The 22,348-nt window shown below is 43.7% G+C and overlaps 1 protein-coding gene across 1 annotated transcript in view; it reads left to right on the forward strand.

Moving 5' to 3' along the window:
• Plekhm3 (pleckstrin homology domain containing M3) overlaps positions 1-22,348 on the forward strand; it is a 154,207-nt gene that overhangs the window by 124,344 nt on the left and 7,515 nt on the right. The window contains exon 7 of the mRNA XM_038339429.1: positions 5,202-5,359. Within this exon, the coding sequence (XP_038195357.1) occupies positions 5,202-5,359 (158 nt within the window). The remainder of the gene's footprint in view (positions 1-5,201; positions 5,360-22,348) is intronic.

Below are 22,348 nucleotides of genomic sequence, written 5' to 3' on the forward strand. Positions count from 1 at the left end.
AAGCTGGCGAGTGGGAGTGCGGAGGTGAGGAGACGGGCGGGAGAGCCACACGTGCTTCCTGCTGATTGCTTTGTCGTGCTCTTGTTCACGTAGACATGCAGTTTGCAGGAAGTGCATGGGAAGGTAGCTAACCTTGTCCCAGGGATCCAGTTTCCTTCTCAGAGCCAGCTGACCATCTCCTTACAAAAGCACCTGAGGCTAGGCATGAAGAGCCTTTCTGACTTCTGCTGGGTGGTTACACAGTTAGATTAATCTGTGACTAACTTATTTGCAAATCTGAAAGGAGTAAAAGACGATCCTCAGGTATTGCTAAGATGCGATTTTAACAGGTGATTTAGATTGAGTTTGTCTCTCCAAGCCTTTCCCCTCAGCCGGTGTGAGGTGTTCACCCAAGCTCTGTTCTCTTGTGGACCTGAGCAACATCAGAGGCCCTGGATAGACAGAGGCCTCCCTCCCTCCTGGTCACATCCAGACAGAAGAACAGTGGGGCGGGCGCCTTTTGAAAGCTAACATGGGAGCGGCGTACCTTTCTTACCCCTGCTACAGATCTAAAGCATTAGAGAAAAATGAGTCAGAATTGTTGATGATCTAAATTAAGACAAGCCAGCAGCCTTCTGTCGCTTACTGACCAACTGCCGTCAGACACCATGCTCCCCATTTCGCCAGGATATTAAACCCGATCCTTTCTTCAACCCTGTATGTACTAGCTGGTTTTAGTTGAGGAAGTCAGAGCTCAGGGAGGCTTAATAACTTGCCAGATTCCCAGCTGGAAGGGAGAGAGCTCATTTGTGCCCCGAGCAGCCTCACAGTTCCCGGATGCGGAGACGACAAGGTGCCGTGGGTGAGGAGAGCTGTGTGGTGGCGGCTTCCCTGGAGAGTCTGTAATGAATCAACTGCTTAGCACTAGACCAACACATCAGAGCTGTCGGGAAGCAAACCTGTGTGATGGCTGTTTCGCTTTTTAACTCTCTGACCCATTCTATTAAGAAAGTACTTTCGAACTCACACCTGTAACTGTACTAATACAGAGGCCAAAGCAGGATTGTGAGTTTGAGACCAGCCTAGTCTGCATGCGAAGACCCTGTCTCAACAACAAAAACAGAATACATTTGTACTTTATTGTGTACCAAGTCAGCTGTGGCTTGCTCCCAGTTAGACTACAATCTTCTGGGACAGCTGTAGTCTGCATAGAAGGTTTGTAAGAACTGCTTAATGCTGAACCATGTAGCGGCCTGTTATCAGTCATAGAGGCATACCAGTTCAGGGTGATGGAGTAGAATTCGGGTCCTCCCAGCTGAGTTTCCTCAGGTCTGTGTACTTTTTGGCCCATCCACCTTCTCCCATTTAACCGTGCTTGCCCACTGTCTTTCTCCAGGAGTCCTTGTATCTGTTCTGGTCTTCATTCTCAGCTGGAAACTGTAGGCTTAGACTACACTTGGGACTCATTTACGGCCACCATCCTCCTAGTACTTTTGTAATGGAGTCTTCGCCTTATCTTAGCATTACACCACACCAGGATGGCTAGGATGTGGGATTCAAAGGTATAGAGGGAGGCTGGGGAGGCTGGGGAGGCTGGGGAGGCAGGGCACTGTGTGTTTTGAGGAGTTACCCACATAAAGGTATGCCTTACATTTTAAAAGGAACCTTAACGAGTAGCACACATGGAGCCCACTTTTCACAGTGAAGCAGCCTCTAGACCAGAGGCCACAATAGCCAGTCCTCTCCCCTCTGCAGCTAGCCATTGCATTCAAAGACAGTAGGTCCTTGTTCCTGGAAATGTATATAAGTATAAAGTTTTCCTTTCCATAATATGAATGGAATGATTATAAATTCTAAAATTAACTTGAAAATATTACCTCACTCTCTGGAAAAAAGATCTTTAAGCGACTTCAGCTGTTCGGAACAGGGCCACACACCTGAGGTGACAAGTACGAAACAGTGAAGCCGAACCTGCCCTTCAGTAGTGCGGCCTTGGTGCTCCTCCACCCTCACGGCACAGTAACCGAAAATGCCCGTGACGTCTAGACAGCCCCAGCCCCAGCTGCAGGCAGCCAAGGAAGAGGGCAGGGCAGGGCAGCATTGTTGTTCAGCAGGGCACTCGGTGCCTGCCAGAGAGGAGATCTCAGGTAAGGCTGGGCCCACTTTCTGCTGCAGAGCAGTCTGCTCTCCTGGGCTGTCAGATGTTCTCACATTTGTATGTTCTGTACATACATGTTCAACACACAATAAGCAAGACAGTCAGGTGGACTGTAGCAAAGGAATAAACAACCTTGAGTTTCATGTGTCATCGCATGGTATGAAAGTAAAGAGATCTTTGACAGTTGTGGCTAACACTGGGTTTTGGGGGCAGGCAGTGGTGGGGCATGCCTTTCATCCCAGCTCTCAGGGGTCAGAGACAGCTAGATCTCTGAGTTTGAGGCCGACCTGGTCTACAACGTGAGAGCCAGGACAGCCAGAACACAAAGAAATCCTGCCTGAAAAACCAAAAAAGGAGAGGGGGCTAGGAAGGTTGGTTCAAGTCCTATTGCATCAGAGCCACAGAACCTACATGAAGTCTAAATGAGCGGTAAGAAGAGCGGCAGCACCCTCGTAGAGGAAATGACCCAGAAGGACAGGAACTAGAGTGGCACATCCTGTGTCAACATGATTGCTCACAACTGAAGATGCCTAAGATTGATCACGCGAGTTGGGTTGGTATGTGGACTCCTGTTTTAGAGACCTTGCAAAGCAAGTGAGACATAAAGTCTAGAAGTTCTCTTGTATCCAACATCAGGGACATAGTAATTTAGCAATATACTATTAAATGAGGGAAGGGCTTTTGTTAATGATAAAATGAGAACTCACTGAAGACTTGAGAGAAACGGTGATATGTTATGAAAGTGTTTTGGAAAATTTTGACTAATGCATGTGCTCAGCAGATTAAAGAAGAAAGACTGGCTTCTGGGGTTAGAGTTGGGTTATTTTGTTAATCTAGAGAGGGTGGTGGTAAGAGTCTAGAGCTGGTCAAGCTAGGTTAAAAGAACTCAGCATGAACCTCAAACATTATGCTGAATGAGAGACCACACACACACACACACACACACACACACACATTGTACATGGTTCTGTTTCTATGAAATAGATTTCTAGGGACAGACAGTAGATTACCCGTTCTAGAACTTGGGAGAATAGAGTGAGAGGGTGACGGAGACCTAACCTCTACATATGGAAGCTGAGGGGGGCAGGGGCTGTCTATAGTGAAGTGTACACTCCATAAATAAACCAAGGTTTAAATATAAATTGTGGTATGTGAACTATATCTCAATAAAGCTGTTAATTCAAAAAATGGGAGAGGGAATCAATAAAGCCTGATGGATGGCAGGGGATCTGGGTTTGATGGAAATGAATCAGTCACTGTAATTTCCAGTTTGGCTGTCAGTGAAATAACACAGTTGCTACTAACAGTATTATTGCTTGAAATTTATGCTTTCATAATAGCCCAAGAAATATATAGATATGCTGATCATGAGTGAAAATTCAGTAGTACGATTCTTTCTGTCACTGGACACAGATATCCTAATATTCTAGCAATAGCTAAAATAATATTAAAAATTTAACCTTCAAATAGCCTAAAAGCAAAATGGAGTGGCTTCTTCAGAGGATAAACTGATTCTTATTAGTAATAATAAGTGAAACATTAGTAAAAATGGAGTTGTGTATTGGGTGCTGTGAGACTAGATATTAGAAATTAATTTTCAAAAGGTCATTAGTTCCCAAGATGGGATTAAATATGCATCACTGACCATATCAAATTGGTGAAATATTTCAGGAGCCTTCAGAATCTTCACACTCTTGTCCTGATGACTTCTCAGTAGAGAAAACGTAGGTCAGATCTCGGAGGAGAACCCGTATCACCCTGGGTCACTCATCACCTGCTCTTACCAGGTTTTCAGACCATCCTAAATCCTTGGGCCTCTCAGAAGGGTTCACCACAGTGCAGAGTCAGCGCTGTGACACGCGGGGCAGTGTTTGGTTGGGCTCGTGTGTATCATGTGTTGGTGTTCGGCGTGTACCTTACTGGGGTTATTCGAGGTCACAGTCCTGGGAGAACAGAACTGAAAGAGGTCTGTCTAGTATACCTGCATCTTCCTGTAGGTTATGGAGGGAAGAGAGACGAAGAGTGGGAGAGTATGCTGGCCTAGCTCAGAAAACAGCCATCATAATCTATCCTCTCTGTTAGGAAGAGATCCATCCTTAAAGAACAATAAATGTGATTTTATAATCACTTTTTGTATTTAGTGCAAAAGGATATATATTTAATACTGTAGAAAGGCAAAGACACAATATGCAAAGTGGCAACCCAGCCTCTCTGCCTTATTTCCTCCCCTGAGTTAACCATTGATTTCGTCTCTTTTCCTGATATCAGAATAAGCATATAAGCAGTCATTAATGGTGCAGGAATAAAGGGCAGACCTTTGTCTTTCTTGTGTGTGAGGTGTTGAAGTCTTTGAAGCTCACGAATATTCGTTAGGTGCAGAGTGAGATGCTTGCCATGGTCCCAAACTCACAGATGTTTGCGGGCCAGCAAGTAAAATGACAGTGGAGGAGCCAGCAGGCGCACACGTGGCACATGGTGGGATCGGCTAGCTGCCTGTGGACAGCCCCTGCCTTGTCCCGAGCATGGACCATGGCTCATCACCATGCTGGAAATCAAACAAAATTGTTTGTTGTCACTGTGGTTCTCAATGTAAAAACCCCCACTGTAAAAATTTGATTGTTACAAACTGAAAATGGCCCTCCAACAGGTTACACCCTCTTTAAATTATTGCATCTACCAGTAGCAAGAGGAGCCCGTTTCTCTATATTTGCTGAGTGTTCATGGGAGAGAGAGTGGAAGTGAAGTCATATTGATTCTCAAGGGGAAAGCTGTGCTGCTGACTTAATTACCACATCCTACTCCGAACTTGGTCTCCTCAAGTGGGGCTCATCATGCCCCACACCACATTGCAAAAACAGAGGAGCAAAAACGGAGCTTGGCCATCTTCATTTGCAAGCTCCTGAGGATAAGTTGGTTCCTTCAGAGCAAGGTCATGTGCCCTTGAGCTGGGAAATTATACTTAGAGGTTCCCTGTTGTGTAAAGGAAAGACGCCCCTTCCCTTCCTGTGTCTGCAAGGCTTGTGTTCTCAATGCTGTGCCTTCTTGTCCTTTTCTCTTTCCACAGGTGATAGAGGGAAAGCTGGCACCGTTCTTGGGCAAGGTCATTAAATTCGCCACCTCTCATGTCTACAGCTGCAGTCTTTGTAGCCAGAAAGGGTTCATCTGCGAGATCTGTAACAATGGCGAGATCCTCTATCCTTTTGAGGACATTTCGACAAGCAGGTACAGAATGTCTCTCTCGGTCTACGGAGTGTGTCTGAGTATCATGTGTGCTCTGGTCAGAGAGACACCCAGCTGCTGTCAGATTCCTCTTGTGACTGGAGAACAGTTTGCTCCTGTGCTCCTGTCTGTTTCCAATCTTTTCTCTCCATCTTGCGCAGAGGGGGTTAACAGAGCTATGAAGGAACGCTGCCTTGCTCTGGCTTAGCAGGCAACAAACTGTGTTCTGTGTTCAGATTTAGTCCTGGAATGGAGCATGGAGAAGAAGACTCCTCCCACCCAGCTTGCCAGAGCCAAACGATTAGAAATAGGAATTATTAGAGAGACTCTGTCTAAAAAAACAAACAACAAACCAAAAACAGCAACAAGAGAAAGAAATGAGAAATGGTCTCCTCAAAGGAAGGCCAAGCCTAGATTGATGGCTAGAACTGCAGCTTAAGGCCTTGGTGAGGAGCACGTTTTCCACAGACACAGCAGAGATGAACGTTTTAGGGTCTGAAGAGAGAGAAGTGGAAGTTCATGGGGCTTAGTTTTCTAACCAAAGACGTGTTTGGGCGTCAGCACATCCCTAGTGGATGGACTGCTTCCCACTAACTTGGATCAATTTTTACTGTGACTTCTCTAGACTCACACAATAATACGGAGCATTTTTCCTTTCATCCAAGAACATACTACAAATATTCACCCTCTGTGTGTGCTCTGGCTTCTTTGGCCACAAATGTTATGGCTCATTTCCACCCTGCAGCGCTCACTGCATTGCGGCTCAGGACGGAAGGTGAGGCATGTAGCCAGGCTAAGCGTGTAGAGCAGAGCTGTCATGGTGAGAGTTGACTCAGCCCTTTGGCCACTCTTTAAACCCAGAGACTATTTGTAAACATTCAAGAACTCACATCAGCCCATACATAGAAGGATGTACAAATACACAAGTCCTTTGCTCATAGTATGTAGATTAGATCCCTTTTTAGATACACTTATATACAAATGTTCACAGCAAAAGTACCTATAATATCATAAAAAGGAAACAACCTAAATGCTTATCATCTGATGAAGAAACAAAATTTGATGTATGCTCCAGTGAATGATGATTTTGCCTTTAAAAATTATGTAAAATTATTACATGCCACAACATAGACTTCACAGAAATTGGATGCAAAAATTCACACTTTGTATGATTCCCTTTTTATGGAATGCCCCAAATAAGGAGATCCAAACTAGACTTGTAGTTGCCTGGGGCTTCAGAGAGGGGTAAAGGCAGTGACTTCTCATGAACAAAGGGGTTTTGATGATACAAACATTGTAGGAGTAGATGGCAGTGATGGTTTAGTGATTGCTAAAACTCATGAATCAGAGACCTTGGGAGCCAAACTTTATGGCACATGAGTGACATTGTGATAAAAATGAATAATAAAAATTAAGATGCTTCTAAATGAATAAGCCATATTTTGGATCTCAGTAAGCTGTAGGAAACTAAAAGTACACTGTGTGTGTTCTCTAGCCCGGAGAATTAAAATTCACAGTGGGAAAGGGGCTGGAGACCATGGCATGTTAGAGGAGAAGCAGTACGCTTGGAAATCACTCCAGGGCTAAAGGAGCAATCACAGGGGAAAGTTTTGAAGTATTTTTAAGTGAATGAAAATAAAATATGGACATATGGGATGAAGCTAAAGTAATATTAGGTCAGCAGGTCTGTTCAGCTGGTGGTCCATGGCCTGTGGACTGCAGGAGGCTGCATGAAGCCAGGACAACTGTGAACGCTGCCCAGCACAAAACTGTGAGCTTACTTAAACATTATGAGATTTCTCTTTGAATTTGACTGGTTCTTGAACATGGACTTTGCAGATGACAATGTCGTATCTCCGTGTCAGAAGGTTAGATACATCTGGCTTAGTGAAACTTAGAGCTATTAACATCTATAGTTGAAAATAGGGAAAAGGATCTCAACCAATAGTCTAAATGTGTACGTCAAGAAACTGGGGAATAAACACCCCAAACAAGCCGAAAGAAGAATATAGATCCAGATTCTTAAAGATTCAAGTAGACTTACAACAAGACAGAAAATGATTCATTTTAAAACCTCCCAAACAAAGGCCACATGACTTCACCTTTGAATATTTAAGAGATAATATATAGTACTTCACACAAGAACAAAGGAGCCAGCCTTCAAAACAAGGAATTGACTTCACTCACACGTCCTTAGCATGTGTGGTAGAACTTCAAGGAGAAACAAACAGATGATCTGAGGCAGAGGTGTCAGTCCTCTAGAGGACAGCTCAGCAGCAGAGACTCGGAGCCAGCGTGTGCTCCGTTTGGCACAGGAGCTAACTGACATCTACATACCTGCTCAGACAACAGAAGAAGGCATGTTCTGCTCAAGCACACGTGGGGCGTTCACAAGAGACAACAATGTGAGGCGTAAAACACACCTGAACAAATTCTACCTACTAGAAATCATTCAAAGTATGTTCTCAGCTCACGTATTGAGCTAGATATCGGTGATGGAGGGAGGGGGCTGGCTTAGTGGGTAAGAGTGCTTTCTGTGTAAGCCACCTGGCTTTGAATTCCCCAGTACCCACATAAAAGCTGGGCCTGGCCATGCGTACCTTTAACCCCAGTGCCTGGGGTTGGAGGGGAGCCAAGATAGACAAATCCTGAGAACTATCTAGCCCGACGAGCCTCAGGTTCAATGAAAGATCTGTCTTGAAACAATAAAGTTGACAAAGGCAGAGGAAAATAGTATCCATTGTTCTTCACTGGCCTCTGCATGCATGCATATAGATACATGTACCCACATACACATATGCACCTATACCTCCCACACACAATTGAAATCATTAACAGAAAGATATGAGAAGAATCCAAGAGCATTTGAAAATGAAACAAAAAGCTTTGAAATAACGTGAGTTGAATATATTTGTTCATATGAAAGCATGCACATGGATGTTTATAGAAACTTTAATTATCCAAAACTGTAAGCAACCATGAGCCCATCAGTAGGTGCATGGGTGAACAAACTGATATGTTGATACAGTGGCATATTAGCTCCCAATAAAAGAAATAAGTGAACAGGCCACAAAAACATTCTAGAAAATGAAAAGTTGTAGAGACAGTAAAAAGGTCACTGGTTGTCTAGACTCTGGACTGGGGAGCGGTCACTAGGTAAAGCAGAATCTGTGACTCGGGAACTCCAAAGGCATCTGGAGTGTTAGAAGCTTTGTCCATGTGAGTGGTGACTCCAAGAGCAAAGTGGCAAAGTTTAAACAAACTTTACTAGAATAGAAAACTTGGAAAGAAGTGCAGTTTCCACACACTGCACTCACCCCATCCCTCTCCTGCTTCCTCGCCAGCATGAGCGTGCTGCGTCTGTCCCTCGGAGTTAGTAAAGCAGTGACTCATCGCGAGCGGGGCCTTGGTTGTTTTGCTTTTTCACAGTTTCTTAGTTTCTGCTGAATCTGTTTTCTATCCTAGGATAGTACATTATATTTAATTTTCATATCTACCTAGACTGAGCTATGACAGTGTCAAAGATTTTCCTTATTTTGATGATCTTGACAGTTTTGAAGGATACCATTGGGTATGTATGTCTGTTTTGGATTTTTGTTGTTGTTGTTTTAAGATTAGACTAAAGGCAGGCATGGTTGGGCATACCTGTGATTTCAGAAACTTGGAAGGCAAGGCAGGGGATTGCCACAAGTTCAAGGCAGTGTAGCCCTGAGCTGCATAGTAAGTTCCAATAGCCTGGGCAACATACAGCAAGAACCAATCTCTAAACACAGCAACGACAAAATTAGACTAGGCTTTAAACATTTGTGGGTGGGGGTGGGAAGACTGTGGAAATAAAGTACCATTTCCATCACATGTGACAAGCACACCACTGTCAGGGTTTATCACTGCAGGCTCTGTACCAGGTTTCCCTTCTGTGAAGTTACTCTTCTTCCTCTTCTACCATCCTCTTTGAAAGGAAACATATGGAATTCTCAGTAGGTTTCACTGTCCTGGGAGCAGAAGATGCCCAAAACTATTTGAAATCCTTCTTGGGAGATTTGTCTTTTTTCCCATTTATTTACTTCTCCACTGTGTGCTCTTCTTGTCAGTGTGAATTAATGAACAGCTATTTTGCACCTTTGGTTGTACTGTGTTGTTTACTTTTTTTGCGTTCAAACTCTGCATTGATTCCAGTGTCTCAGCCATCGTGGGTTTTGTCTGTTTGCAGTTCAGCATTTTCTTCCTCTCTGGCTGTACCAGATGATCCAGACTCGTATTTTGCACCTCTCATCCAAGCCGTGGCCACATGCCCGAGGAACCCTTCTCCTTTCACTGAGAATGAACATAGAGGCCAAGATCTGAGCATGAGGCGGTACACATTTTTAAATGCCACAAGTCCCTAGACTTGTCCTCTTGACAAGGATTGCACACAGAATCTTCTGGAAGATTTAGTTTAAGTCCTAAATTTATACCTTCAAGGATATTATATGAAAGAATATATTCAAAGATAGTATGACTGTTAAGGCTCTGAATTCTCACCAAATTGGCCTCCTTATGCCATGTGAAAGGCCTTTATCCAGTGGGGCAGAACTTGTAGCTCTTCAGAATCCTCTCTCTTTGCTACTCACAGGCAGCTCTCCCAGCCTGCAAAGTGTGTGATTCAGAAGGGACCTTGACTATCTTTCCTGGAATCTAGGCTGGTGATGTTCTCAGGAACCCATGGCACTTCCTCTTGGTGCTCTGCCTCCAGTTAAACCCTAAAAGCAGTTTATACAAGTCTATAGGAAAAGACAAAAGAAAGTCATATTTACCAAGGAAAACATTGAGTCAGAAGTACATGCCAGAAATAAATTAATTTGAATAATGAGGTCAATATGTTACTGAAATTTTTATGAATGAAAGAATGTGCTATATGAGATTTCTCTCAAAATGATCTACACATGGAGTAAAGGGGTAGACTGGAATGGAAGCCAGTGTCGTGAAGCAGTTGAAGGTCAGTGATAGATACACAGGGATTTATTGTGCTTTGCTCTGTATTTCTGAGTATATTTGAAACTTTCCATAACAAAACAAGTTTTATTTTATGTGTAAAAATCTTAGAAATGAGATACTTAGTGAATTTGTCATCCTCAGAACTTAATATCCTTGTAGAGCCAAATTTTATTTTATCAGTATTATTATAGTCTAATTTTAAAAAAATAAAAATTCAGACCAGGCACTGGTAGTATATGACTTTAATCCCAGTGCTTGGGAGGCAGAGGCAGGTATGTCTGAGTTCAAGGTCACCTGTGTGGTGTGGGGGTCGGGGGCCGAGGCAGTGGGGGAGGCAGAGGCGGGTGTCTCTGAGTTCAAGGCTGGGAGGAGGGAATGGGGTTGGCCAGACGTTCAGTGAGTAAATGCTGACATGCAAGTATGAGGACTCGAGTTCGAAGCCCAGAACCAGGTGAAAACTGAATGTGGTACACACGAGGCTAGAGCCTCAGAGTCTCTACAACAAGATGGAATATGGAGAAAGGTCCATCCCAGAATCCCTCTGCAGCAAACAGCCAATAAAAGACCCTATCTCAACAAGATGAAGTGTGAGGAACACTTGAGGTTGTTCTTTGACTTCCACACATGCACCATAGCGTGTGCACGTGCACACACACAAACACACACACATATGCACATACACAGCACCTCACATGATATTAAAACTACTCTCTTTTTCAAGAAACAATTTCTTGAGTGTATTACCAGTGTATAATTGGGCAGCTGCTACTGTGGAAATACATGAAACCTTGCTCACAGTATATACAGCTTTAGGGACAGAAGAGCCACGGGACAGTTCTACTAAAGCATGGTCGGAGCCCAGTGGCCCTAGACCTCATCTACATGAGGGTGTGCATGGGCAGGCGGGGTGGAGAACCTTTCCATGGTTTCTAGGGAACTTTGTGCTACTCTAACACACTGATCTTGGTGATTAGAATATACTGTGTTCACATCACTCTTTCCTCCTTCCTTCCTTCCTTCCTTCCTTCCTTCCTTTCTTTCTTTCTTTCTTTCTTTCTTTCTTTCTTTCTTTCTTTCTTTCTTTCTTTCTTTCTTTCTTTCTTATTGTGGAGAGGGGTTGGGTTTTCAAGACAGGATCTCTCTGTAGTTTTGAAGCCTGTCTTGGAACTAGTTCTTGTAGAATAGTTCTTGTGAGACTCGAACTCACAGAGATCCACCCACCTGTGCCCCCACCATCTGGTCACACCACTGTTTTGATTTTGACCGTATAATAAACATTGCTCAACTTGAACTTTCTTTTCCTTTTTAACTTTTTAATTATACTTCATTTATTTATTTTGTGTCCGTGCATGTATGTGTGTGGGCCCTCCACGTGGAAGTCATAGGGCTGCTTGTGGATGTTCTGTCTTTCCATCACGTGGGTTCTGAGGATCAAACTCAAATCATCATTGGCGGCAAGTGTCTTTATGCACTAAGCTGTCTCCTGGCCACCTCTGCTTTAATGAGAAGGACACCTACGTTCACGAGTAACAGTCGACCTGTCCCAGCAGATAACGTGAAATGCTTAGCTGGCTGACTCCACATCCATCCTTCTCCCCACACACCACTTCATGTGAAGCCGTAGTCTTCAAAGAAGTCTGCAGGATATACCCTGAGACTAATTGGAAAGCTGTCTTTGTCTGCCTCCCTGAAGATGTGCTTCTCAATTGTCCCTGTATTTGCTCCCCTGGGAGTGTGGACACCTGGAGCAGTAAGCCGTGGTCAGATTGGATCAGGGCAGATACACATTTCTGTTGTTAAGTGGAAGAATGGCTATTGTGATGGAGATAAGAGAGGGGTTGGCCCTGTACCACTGGGCAGTGAGGTTGTCTGTGGAAGTTGAGCGGACTTGCCTTAACTCAAAATTGTTGTGGTACCCCAAGCTTCTCAGACACAAATGAAACACCTACATCTCCTTAACTAAGAATCCCTTAATGTCCAGACTGCAAGATTTAAATACAATAGGATGACCATTCTGTAATTAAGCTTAGTCCAGCATTTACCCTCTGAAAGGATACAAGGGAAGCATGGTGTTAGGAGGAACAAACATTCCATTAAGACAGTGGCAAAGCCCCACATCCTAGAGAAATAGAAACAACACACTCCTGAGAAAATAAGAAATAAGAGCTCTGACTTCTAAGCATTACAGGTCTGAAGTTGGGGCCATACTGAGCAAACAATTGAGTATGCAAGCAGAGAAGTCACGGAAGGCCACAGAGTGACTACCCAGGACTTGGATTTTTCTTTTAAATCTCTCAGTTGTCTCCTCTGCAGCTTTCTCTGCCATCTCCGCACTCCAGTGATCATCTCTTAGTATTAAGGACCCCATCCTAATGCTGCTCGTGGGACATTCTCAATATTTCTGTGAAGATGCCATTCCTGAACACTTAATTTTAAAACACTCTGTGCTTCTTGGAAGAGACCTGAGAGCTCAGCCAGCCACCCCAAGTCAGTGGCATTCTTCCTGTCCTGGTCCATTTGGCTTGGCTAATTTTTATTTTTTCAGATGACAGGAGAGTTGTCCCCACTGGTATTCAAACACAGAAAACATTGCACTCCCAGACTTTCTTACCACTGTACCCTTGTGAGCAACACCCAGTCATGGGTAAGAAGATTGCATGCAACATGGCGCTGTTTGTATCCTCACAGTGTGTTCATTCCCTACGTATTTGTTGTTTTGTTAGCTCGTGAATGCTGACAATCCTTTATTTATTTATTTATTTATTTATTTATTTATTTATTTATTTATTTATTTATTTGGATTTTTGAGACAGAGTTTCTCTGTAGTTTTTGGTGCCTGTCCTGGAACTAGCTCTTGTAGACCAGGCTGGCCTCGAACTCACAGAGATCTGCCTGTCTCTGCCTCCTGAGTGCTGAGATTAAAGCTGTGCACAATCACCGCCCGGCCTGACAATCCTTTTTAGATGAAGTGACTAGTTAAGGGAGTTTCAAGGCTCCCAATTGTACAGTGGCATTACAAAAGTGTGGTGTAGGCCCAGCTTTGTACACAAGGTTGGAGCCACTAACCTGCCCTATAAGAGATTTCTTTGGCAGGAAGATTGGTCTGTCTAGCCTGCGCTCGGGAAGGTGTCTAATGATGTTCTTCCTGTGTGTTCCCAAGGCTCCGGCAGCTCAGGCAGAGGTCTTCTAAAAGTGTTTGTTGTTTTAGGATTTGAATGTGAGGGTTTAAAAGTACAGACTGAGCTGGAGGCACACATCTTTAATCTCAGCACTAGAACGCAGAGGTAGATGATCTCCAAGTTCAAAGCCACCCTAGTCTACATAGTGAGTTTCAGGCCAGCCAGAGCTTCCTGGTGAGACCCTGTCTCATAAAAACAAACAGTAACAACAGTAAAAAGAAACAGTACAGGCAAGGCAGTGATGGCGCACGCCTTTAATGCCATACCTCGGGAGGCAGGCAGGTCTCTGTGAGTTCAAGGCCAGCCTGGTCTACAAAGAGTTCTAGGACAGCCAGGGCTGTTACACAGAGAGACCATGCCTTGAAAAAAAAAAAAGAAAGAAAAAGAAGGAAGGAAGGGAAAGAGGGAGGGAGGGAGGGAGGAAGGGAGGGAGGGAGGGAAAAGAAAGATAAAGAAAAAGGAAAGAAACCATGCAGACTGAATATTGCTTGCAGTTTCTCTTTGTGTACAAGTAGTTGATTCTCCTAAGAAGTAAGGATGGCTCATAGGGTCTTGGACTTGTCACACTGGATTCTCACCAGTTGTGCTGACACCCTCTCCCACCACATCCCGTTCTCACACTGTAGAAGAACTTTCCCCACATCATCTTGAGAATACACATTGGCCTCATGGAAGTGGCCATAACAAGAGAGGCTCCAGACAGAACTCCTCACTTCTTTGTTGAGAACTATTGTGTCAGGTTAGTTCACATAAGAAAGGGAAATGGAACGGGAAAATTGTTTTTTAAAAGAAAATCCCTCCCAAGGATATTAGAAACTGAAGCCTGTTGCTTTTACCTATGTGGCCAAACTCCAGAATCATTCGGTTTGTGCCAGAGAACATAAGTTTTCCTAGTATTCTTGACCTAGTGAAAATGCTTTTGTCACCTTGCATTTTGTGACATCCATTCCACTCTACCTGCCCGAGCTTGTTGGGTGTAGATGCTGCTCCTTACACTGGCACTTGCTGTCCTTCTCCACACCTCGTGGACACACCTAAGTGGTCAAGCCTGTGCAAAGGTTTGTTTTCAAAAGAATTGAAGCGGTGTTACTATCTGAGCCCTGGATACCTTCTCCAGTCAGAGAGGCTAGGCACATGATTTTTCTTAGTCAATGAGTCGTGACATTAAGATCTCAGGTCAGGCATATACCTTTAATCCCAGCAAAGGCAAATGGATCCATATGAGTTTGAGGCCAGCCTGGTCTACAAACCAAGGTCCAGGGCAGCCAAGACACAGTGAGAGCCTGTCTTGGGGGCGGGGCAAAGGGGGGTGTGTTTCTTTTCTGTTCTGTTTGCGTTTTACTTGCCCACTAGCAAGGCAGATGGAGAGCATCCACAGAGAGAAAAGTCAGATAAGTTACCAGAAAGCCTACAAAGTTCTCCATTCTTTTAGTTTGATGTTTTTTGAAGAGAATTTCGTGTTGAATGTGTGGTCTGCCATCTTTCTTAGTGTGCGTGCTGCAGGTGGACTGAAGCTGGAAAGGAGAAAGAAGTGCTCTCCAGAAGCCAGCGTCCCAGCTCAGCTTCCTCTTTATGCTGTGAGCCCTTGCTCAAACACACTGAATTCCTGGATTATGGCCTCATGTGGACTTAAATACACACACATTACATACCCCTTTCTCACTAATCAGCCTGACACATTCCTTTGTTGGTAAATGGTTCCAAAGCAAACACTGTCAGCACACCTAATTACCAGGTTTGCGGGCTCTGCTTGGCAGTCCTGTTACATCCTGTTCAACAACAGAGGGCAACAGCTTTGGTAGGGCTGGGCTTAGGGAGGGAAGAACTTACCCCCAATGTCTGCAGTCTTCTTTAATGATATTTCCTTCTGTGGCTTTTCTTGGGAAACAGCCCACTCAGGGAATGCTGTAATAAGGTGTAGGATCTTAGAAAGAGCCAAAGGGAACCTGGGCTCCTCCTCCTAGGAGCCATTCTGGGAAACCACCTGCTTCTGTCTGTTGGCTGTTTTCTAACTCTGGGATTGCAGGGCCAGGCCTTGGCTGGTGGCTCTCTCATAGACTCCCACCATGGTTTAGAATGGTGCATTTAGAATTTAGGGTGAGGGTCTACAGAGACCCTGTAGTTATCTGGGGAGAGAACAGAGTCCAGAAAATGTGTGAATGGCAGGGACCAGGTAATGTGGTACCAAGTACCAAGATGCAATTGTGCTCTTCTTGGTTTTACGATGGCTCCCCATCCCATGTATTGATGTGCTTGCTATGTTAGTGAAGGTGTCCTTGATTTGAAGAAAAGATAATAAACTTTTCAACACTGTGATGGATGATTTGCTGTTTGGTGGTAGGGTAGGAGAGTCTTATTTTCTTTCAAAAAAAAAAAAAAGCTGAGGGTGGTGGCGCACGCCCTTAATCCCAGCACTCAGGAGGCAGAGGCAGGCGGATCTCTGTGAGTTCGAGGCCAGCCTGGTCTATAAGAGTCAGTTCCAGGATAGGCTCCAAAGCTACAGAGAAACACTGTCTTGAAGAAAGAAAAAAAAAAACTTGGGCTGGAGAGATGACTCAGTGGTTAAGGGCACTGGCTGTTCTTCCAGAGGACCCGGGTTCAATTCCCAGCACCCATATGCAGCTCACAACTGTCTGTAACTCAAAGAACTGACACCCCACACAGAAATATATACAGGCATAATATCAATGCACATAAAATAAAAATAAATATAAACTTTTTTCAAAGAATAACTTAATATATAACATTGCAGCTTAGCTGGATATTCACATATCAGAACACTCCAGAATGTCTGCTAACAGACAAGACGTGCATGAAATGCTTGGAACCAACCCACCCTGTAGTCATTAGCCTCTTGATAAATACAGACGTTTATGACCACCATTGCACTTGGTCATTTCAATAAATTGCTGTCAAGACACGTTCCTTAATAAGTTTCTAATTAGGTATCTAGGTAACATTGTCTTGTCTGTACACATGCCAGACACATGCCAGACAACCTCACTGTCTGTTATTTGGAGAGAAAATGGACCATCATTTAAAATCGTATCTTTACTTCTAACTAGAAAATGAATTAATGCTCACTCTAGAAGATTTGAAAAGTACACAAAATATAGGGCAATTCTCCATAACTTACTATTCTTCTACGCACATATTATTTACATACTTATATTGAATATATAAAATGGAGTCTTGCCAAAAATGCAAGACTTTAGCACATCATCTCTGACTCCAACAGTAAATTCAGTCTATAAATATTTGATGAGTACTTATAAAGGATAAATTTTAATTGCTTTAAAATTATTAAATCAGAATATATTGTGTGAAAAAAATATTTTCAATAAAATAAATAAATTAAAAGTATTAGGATTCGTTTAATTAGTAGAGAAAAGCTAGTTCATGTTGAGACCAATGGGAAATGGATGAAGAAATGTAGACATCATTGACTCTGCCACTAAGTTGCTACATGACCCCTGATGTGCCCCCACCCCCTGGACCTACCAGCTAGATGTCACCAGTATCTAATTAACAAAAGACATGACAACTTTTTTGGGTTTTTTTATTTTATTTTAATTTTTTTTTTTAAAAAAAAAAAAAGAAAACAAACTATCTTTTCATTATACATACCAATCCAAGTTCCCATTCCCTCCCCTCCTCCCATTCCTACCACATATCCTCCTCCCCACCCCCATCCACTCCTCAGACTGGGAAGGAACCAAGCCCTCTGAATGTGCTCTGAGCACTTGTATTCTAGCCCTGAGGGTCAGCATTTTTCAAGCAGTAATGCCTCAAGCATGTTGACTGATTTTGACACTCTTTACCCAAGGAGCTTGAGATAGAAACCACCATTTTATAAGATCCATTAAAGAAGATCAGGACTTTTCTGTTCTGCTCGCTGTTCCACTAGAACAGTACACGGTAGGTAATTCACGGGTGAGTATGGGAGTGAGTCCATGCTTTCCTGCGACTTGTTCACATTCCGGTTCATTTAAAGTTTTAAATGGAAAACCTTTAAAATTAGTTTTTAAACTATTTTTAGGAAGTTTTTATTTAAGTAGACATTACTAAAGTGTGGAAGACTCAGTGGACTCTACACTCGCTCATGCAGTGTGAGTGCTGCTGTTGGAACCAAAGCACAGCAGGGCCAGGAAGAACCTGGCAGTTACCTGCCAGGGACACCACCACAGCCAGGTCCGAAGTCCCGTCCCAGCAGCACACCCACGACTCCTGGAGCCATGGGCTACTGATTCTCCGTGGCCAGAGCACTTGCCCTGACATTTGGAAGAACAAGCCCATCTCTTGGAACGAGCGACTGCCGCCCTAAACTAGTCTTGCGTTTGCCGTGGTTGCTGGAGTTCTTGTGTCCACACTGACGGGAAGGGTTGCACAGACTTAGGGGAGAAAACAAGTGAAGGCAGCAATATGTCGTAAATGTTTCACATAAAAACCAGAAGTGTATGAACATCTGACAATAAAACCAAGAACATGATAGGCAAAGTTAAATAATGAACCGAAGCTGGGTTCAGGTCGAGCCTTGGAAACACAGGACGCCTCTGGGCTTGAAGAGGTGAGATGTGAACAGCAGTTCCAGTGTGGGAAGATGAAGGTGATAATGCCCTTCTTTAAGGAAGGAGTTCACATCTTCTTTTCTAGAAGGGACATCACTGGTGGTAGGGGAAAAGGGAATTTAAATTAAAAGATTGAGCTAGGAAGCAACTTCTATCGGCCATCAGTGACTGGACAAAAAAATCTTCAAAATGTAGAGTGCAGAAAGACAGACTTCCCTGACAGAGAAGACTGCAGATTTGGGGAGGGGTCCTGAGATAACCCAGGGCTTCAGAATCACAGGTGCTGTGAGTGTCCACAAAGGAGGTGACATTCTCCTCCTTGTTAGGAGAAAGGCCTGTGCAAGCCCAGGGGCCCTGCGCACCTGGGAAACACCAAAGTTCTCTCCAGGCCGGCTCCCCTGCAGAGAAAGTTTCTCACCCCAGTTTCCTTCTCCTAGGCCTGCAGGACGGCAAGAGGAGGCCAAGCCTAAACTGAAGAGTTCCCCAGAATTCCTTTGCCTAGCATCACCAGCCTAGGAAAAGCCATGAGAATTTATGTAACGCCATCTTTTGAAAAGAATGGACCCAGTGGCAGGAGATAAATAAGGAATAATATAAAGCACTAACTGCCTGTTCCTTCTAAACTCACACCAGTAACCAAGATTGTATTCCCAGACATCTGCTCATAAACTGAGCTTCTTCTCTCGACTTTCTGTGCGTTTTCTAATATGCTTGGAACTTTCTTATTTTAGCTGCACTAAGTGATGGACTCAGCTGTGCTAAGTGAGTCCCAGTCAGAGTCCAGGGTGAATTACTTCCTTTTAAAGCATCTCTCACAGATACTTCTCATTTAAAATGAAAAAGGTCACCAGCGAGTCCACAGAAATGCAGAGGAAGCCGAGACCATCGGGTGCCAGCTTCATCACCCTCACACCTTTCCGCTGCTCAGCTCCTTCTGTGTCTTCACCGGGCCTTTGCAGGTGGCCTTACCCTCCAGGCATCTTGAGCCATTCAGGAGTCTGTACAGAGCCGCTCTTGTGTCTACTCCCCAGTTGCTACAGCTGTGGTCTGTTCCAGTACTGGCAGCAGTGGTAGAAATGTTTAAATCCTCCTGCAGTGCCTTTACTTTCTCCAGCAGCAAATTTATTTTCTGGGCTCAAGTAATCCCACGAAAAGGTGCGCATTTTTTTTTCTTGAGAATCATAGTGACTGCCAGGTAAACCTAAAGATGCAGGTTTAGTGTCAGAAATACTAGTTTCCCGCCTCCCCAGATGCTCCTGCATTCACGTCAGATTTGTTGTGTTTTTAAACACAGCCTGAGTGTGGCTGACTCCTCTCCTGGGCCACAGATTAGCAGGAAGGGCTTATTGAGCATTTACACAAAGGATGATGGTGAGTTAATGTCCCCAGTAGGGTAGCAAAATTAACAAATGAATTAATTAACCCTTGTTTGCATTCTATTTTGAATCCAGATTGTAAGTAAAGCTTTTGTAATAGGTATTAGCCAAGCTTAGCTGACAGACTCAGAAGTCCAGGACCAAAGAAAGCCCAAAGCTTTATGGGTTACAATCAGGGAAAGCTCTTCCTTAATTAACTCAGGCTTAAAGGACAGATAAAAGCATCATTACAGGACATGCCGATTGTCTTTCCAAGAGTTGAGGTGTGTGTTGACTAACCTGAAGGACTCTGTGAGTGCTAACTGGAGGGAGGCCAGAATTCAGTCACAAGACCAGAATCCAGTCCAAAGCTTGGGGCCACAAAAGCCACCGGTTAGAGTTTTGTATTATATCTACTGACGACAGACGTAGTAAGCATAGGACAACAAATAATGCTAAATCAAAGCACAGCTATTTATGCATTAAAAAGCTAATTTATGTGTGCACAAACACACACACACACATACTACCACCACCACCATACCACACAGTAGACACAGGGCCAAGTAGATGTTGCCTATTTTAAACATCAAAAGGAAGGATTGGGGTGAGTAGGTGGGATCACAATGTGTTGTAGTCAAATACAATGCTGTCTGCATTGGGCTTGTACTTTGCACCACTAACCAAGATGTCCACATTTCTTGTTCTCTTCCTCATGGTCCCGCTGACAAAATAGAGGGGCATTTGGACTGTCGGACATCTGGTCACCCAGAGTAATGTCACCTGGAGACACTGCCTACGCCACCACATTTGTCAGAACCCATTCATAATCAGTTTCTTAATTAGGTTAAAATTGTTTGTCAGTTTCTTGTTTCTCCTTCCCCCAAAGAGTGACCCTACTAAGTCTTCTTATTTGTTACATTTTATTTCATTCATTTTTACCTTAGGACCTTTAATAACAGATTCTGCGTATTTTAACTGAGCAACATGCATGTGTGTAGGTGCATAAAGTGTGTACATATAAAAAAATACAGGCCTACTCATTCATAACACAGGCCAATTTCCTACTTAAGGAAACTATAGAGTCTTTGTTTGCTTGTTTTTCCATTTATATACTCAGTAACAGAAGAAAACAGCAAGCCAAAACATTAAAATGAGCAGGCTTCAGTAGCTACTTCACTCAGCTAAAAGATTTAAGTAATCTTGCTTTACTGGAAAGGCCAGGGATAGCATGAGACCGTACAGGGCACCTTACATAGCAGCCATACCCAAGACCACACTCGTCTGCTCACCCGGCTCCTCGTGGGCTGTACGGAGTGGAAATCAAGCAAAGCTCTGCACTGCTCTAAAGGCCCATCCTTTGCCCATCATACGGCCAGCAAACTGGAGCCTGAATTGTAATCCAAATGAAATATCTGAGCCCATTGCCTGTGCCAAAAGTAAAAATACAGCAGGAGGAGAACCCGAGAGGAACGAGCAGAAGTGTTATAGTGCCCTCGGTGGGCAGTGTCCCTCGCAGTTTCCTGTGACCTCCCTGTGTGCAGTTTGAGTCTGGAGGGGGCAAATGAAGCCATCAGGCCTGTCTCGAATCGGTCTCACATCATCAGCATTCCAGAACAGGAAACTGTCCGCAGCCAGGAATTCTTGCTTCTTTGCCATTAGATCTGAGAAGTAAGCCTTCCCCTTGCATGGATGTAGCTCAGCTAGTTTGTAACGGGTCCTGGTTCTTGGAGTCAGTAGCCATAATACAACATAACTATTGCGTCTGTGGTGGTGGACTTAGATCTCTAGATTGTGAATGTCTCTCTTACTTGCCATAGGCTAATAAGAATTTTTAGGTCAAAACTGTTTATAAAATGGGTAGTTTTATTCCAAGGAATACTTCCTACGGAGTAAAACATAATTTTTATTTCCCAAATAGTGGCAATAAAACTATTAAACTAAAAACTAAAAACCCCTACACCTCTCCCAAAGAAGGGTGCACACAGATAATTAGTAATGTTCTCTAGAGCAGATCTCCAGCTGCCTTCCTACTCCCATCAATTGTGCTGTGCCAGAGCTGGTCCCCCTGCCCTGCACAGGTCACCACAGTGCAGCTCTGAAACTACACTATCTCATCATATCTTTTTTATACATGTTTTATTAATATTTATTGAGCTCTACATTTTTCTCTGCTCCCCTCCATGCCTGTCCCCTCCGCCTTCAATCCTCCCCCAAGATCCCCATGCTCCCAATTTATTCAGGAGATCTTATCTTTTTCTACTTCCCATGTAGACTATATCTATGTAAATCTCTTAGTGTCCGCATTGTTGTCTAAGTTCTCTGGGATTGTGGTTTGTAGGCTGGCTTTCTTTGCTTTATGTTTAAAAACCACTTATGAGTGAGTACATGTGATAATTGTCTTTCTGTGTCTGGGTTACCTCACTCAAAATAATGTTTTCTAGCTCCATCCATTTTCCTGCAAAATTCAAGCTGTCATTATTTTTTTTCTGCTGTGTGGTACTCCATTGTGTAAATGTACCACATTTTCCTTATCCATTCTTCAGTTGGGGGGCATTTAGGTTGTTTCCAGGTTCTGGCTATGACAAACAATGCTGCCATGGACATAGTTGAGCACATGTCCTTGTGGCACGATTGAGCATTCTTTGGATATATACACAATGTGGTATTGCTGGGTCTTGAGGAAGGTTGTTTCCTAATTTTCTGAGAAATCACCACACTGATATCCAAAGAGGCTGTACCAGCTTGCATTCCCACCAGCAATGCAAAAGTGTGTTCCCCTTTCCCCACAACCTCTCCAGCATAAGTTGTCATCAGTGTTTTTGATCTTGGCCATTCTTACAGGCATAAGATGGAATCTCAGAGTTGTTTTGATTTGTATTTCTCTGATGACTAAGGATGTTGAACATTTCCTTA

This window comes from Arvicola amphibius, chromosome 8 (assembly GCF_903992535.2).
Source record: "Arvicola amphibius chromosome 8, mArvAmp1.2, whole genome shotgun sequence".
Lineage (NCBI taxonomy): Eukaryota > Metazoa > Chordata > Mammalia > Rodentia > Cricetidae > Arvicola > Arvicola amphibius.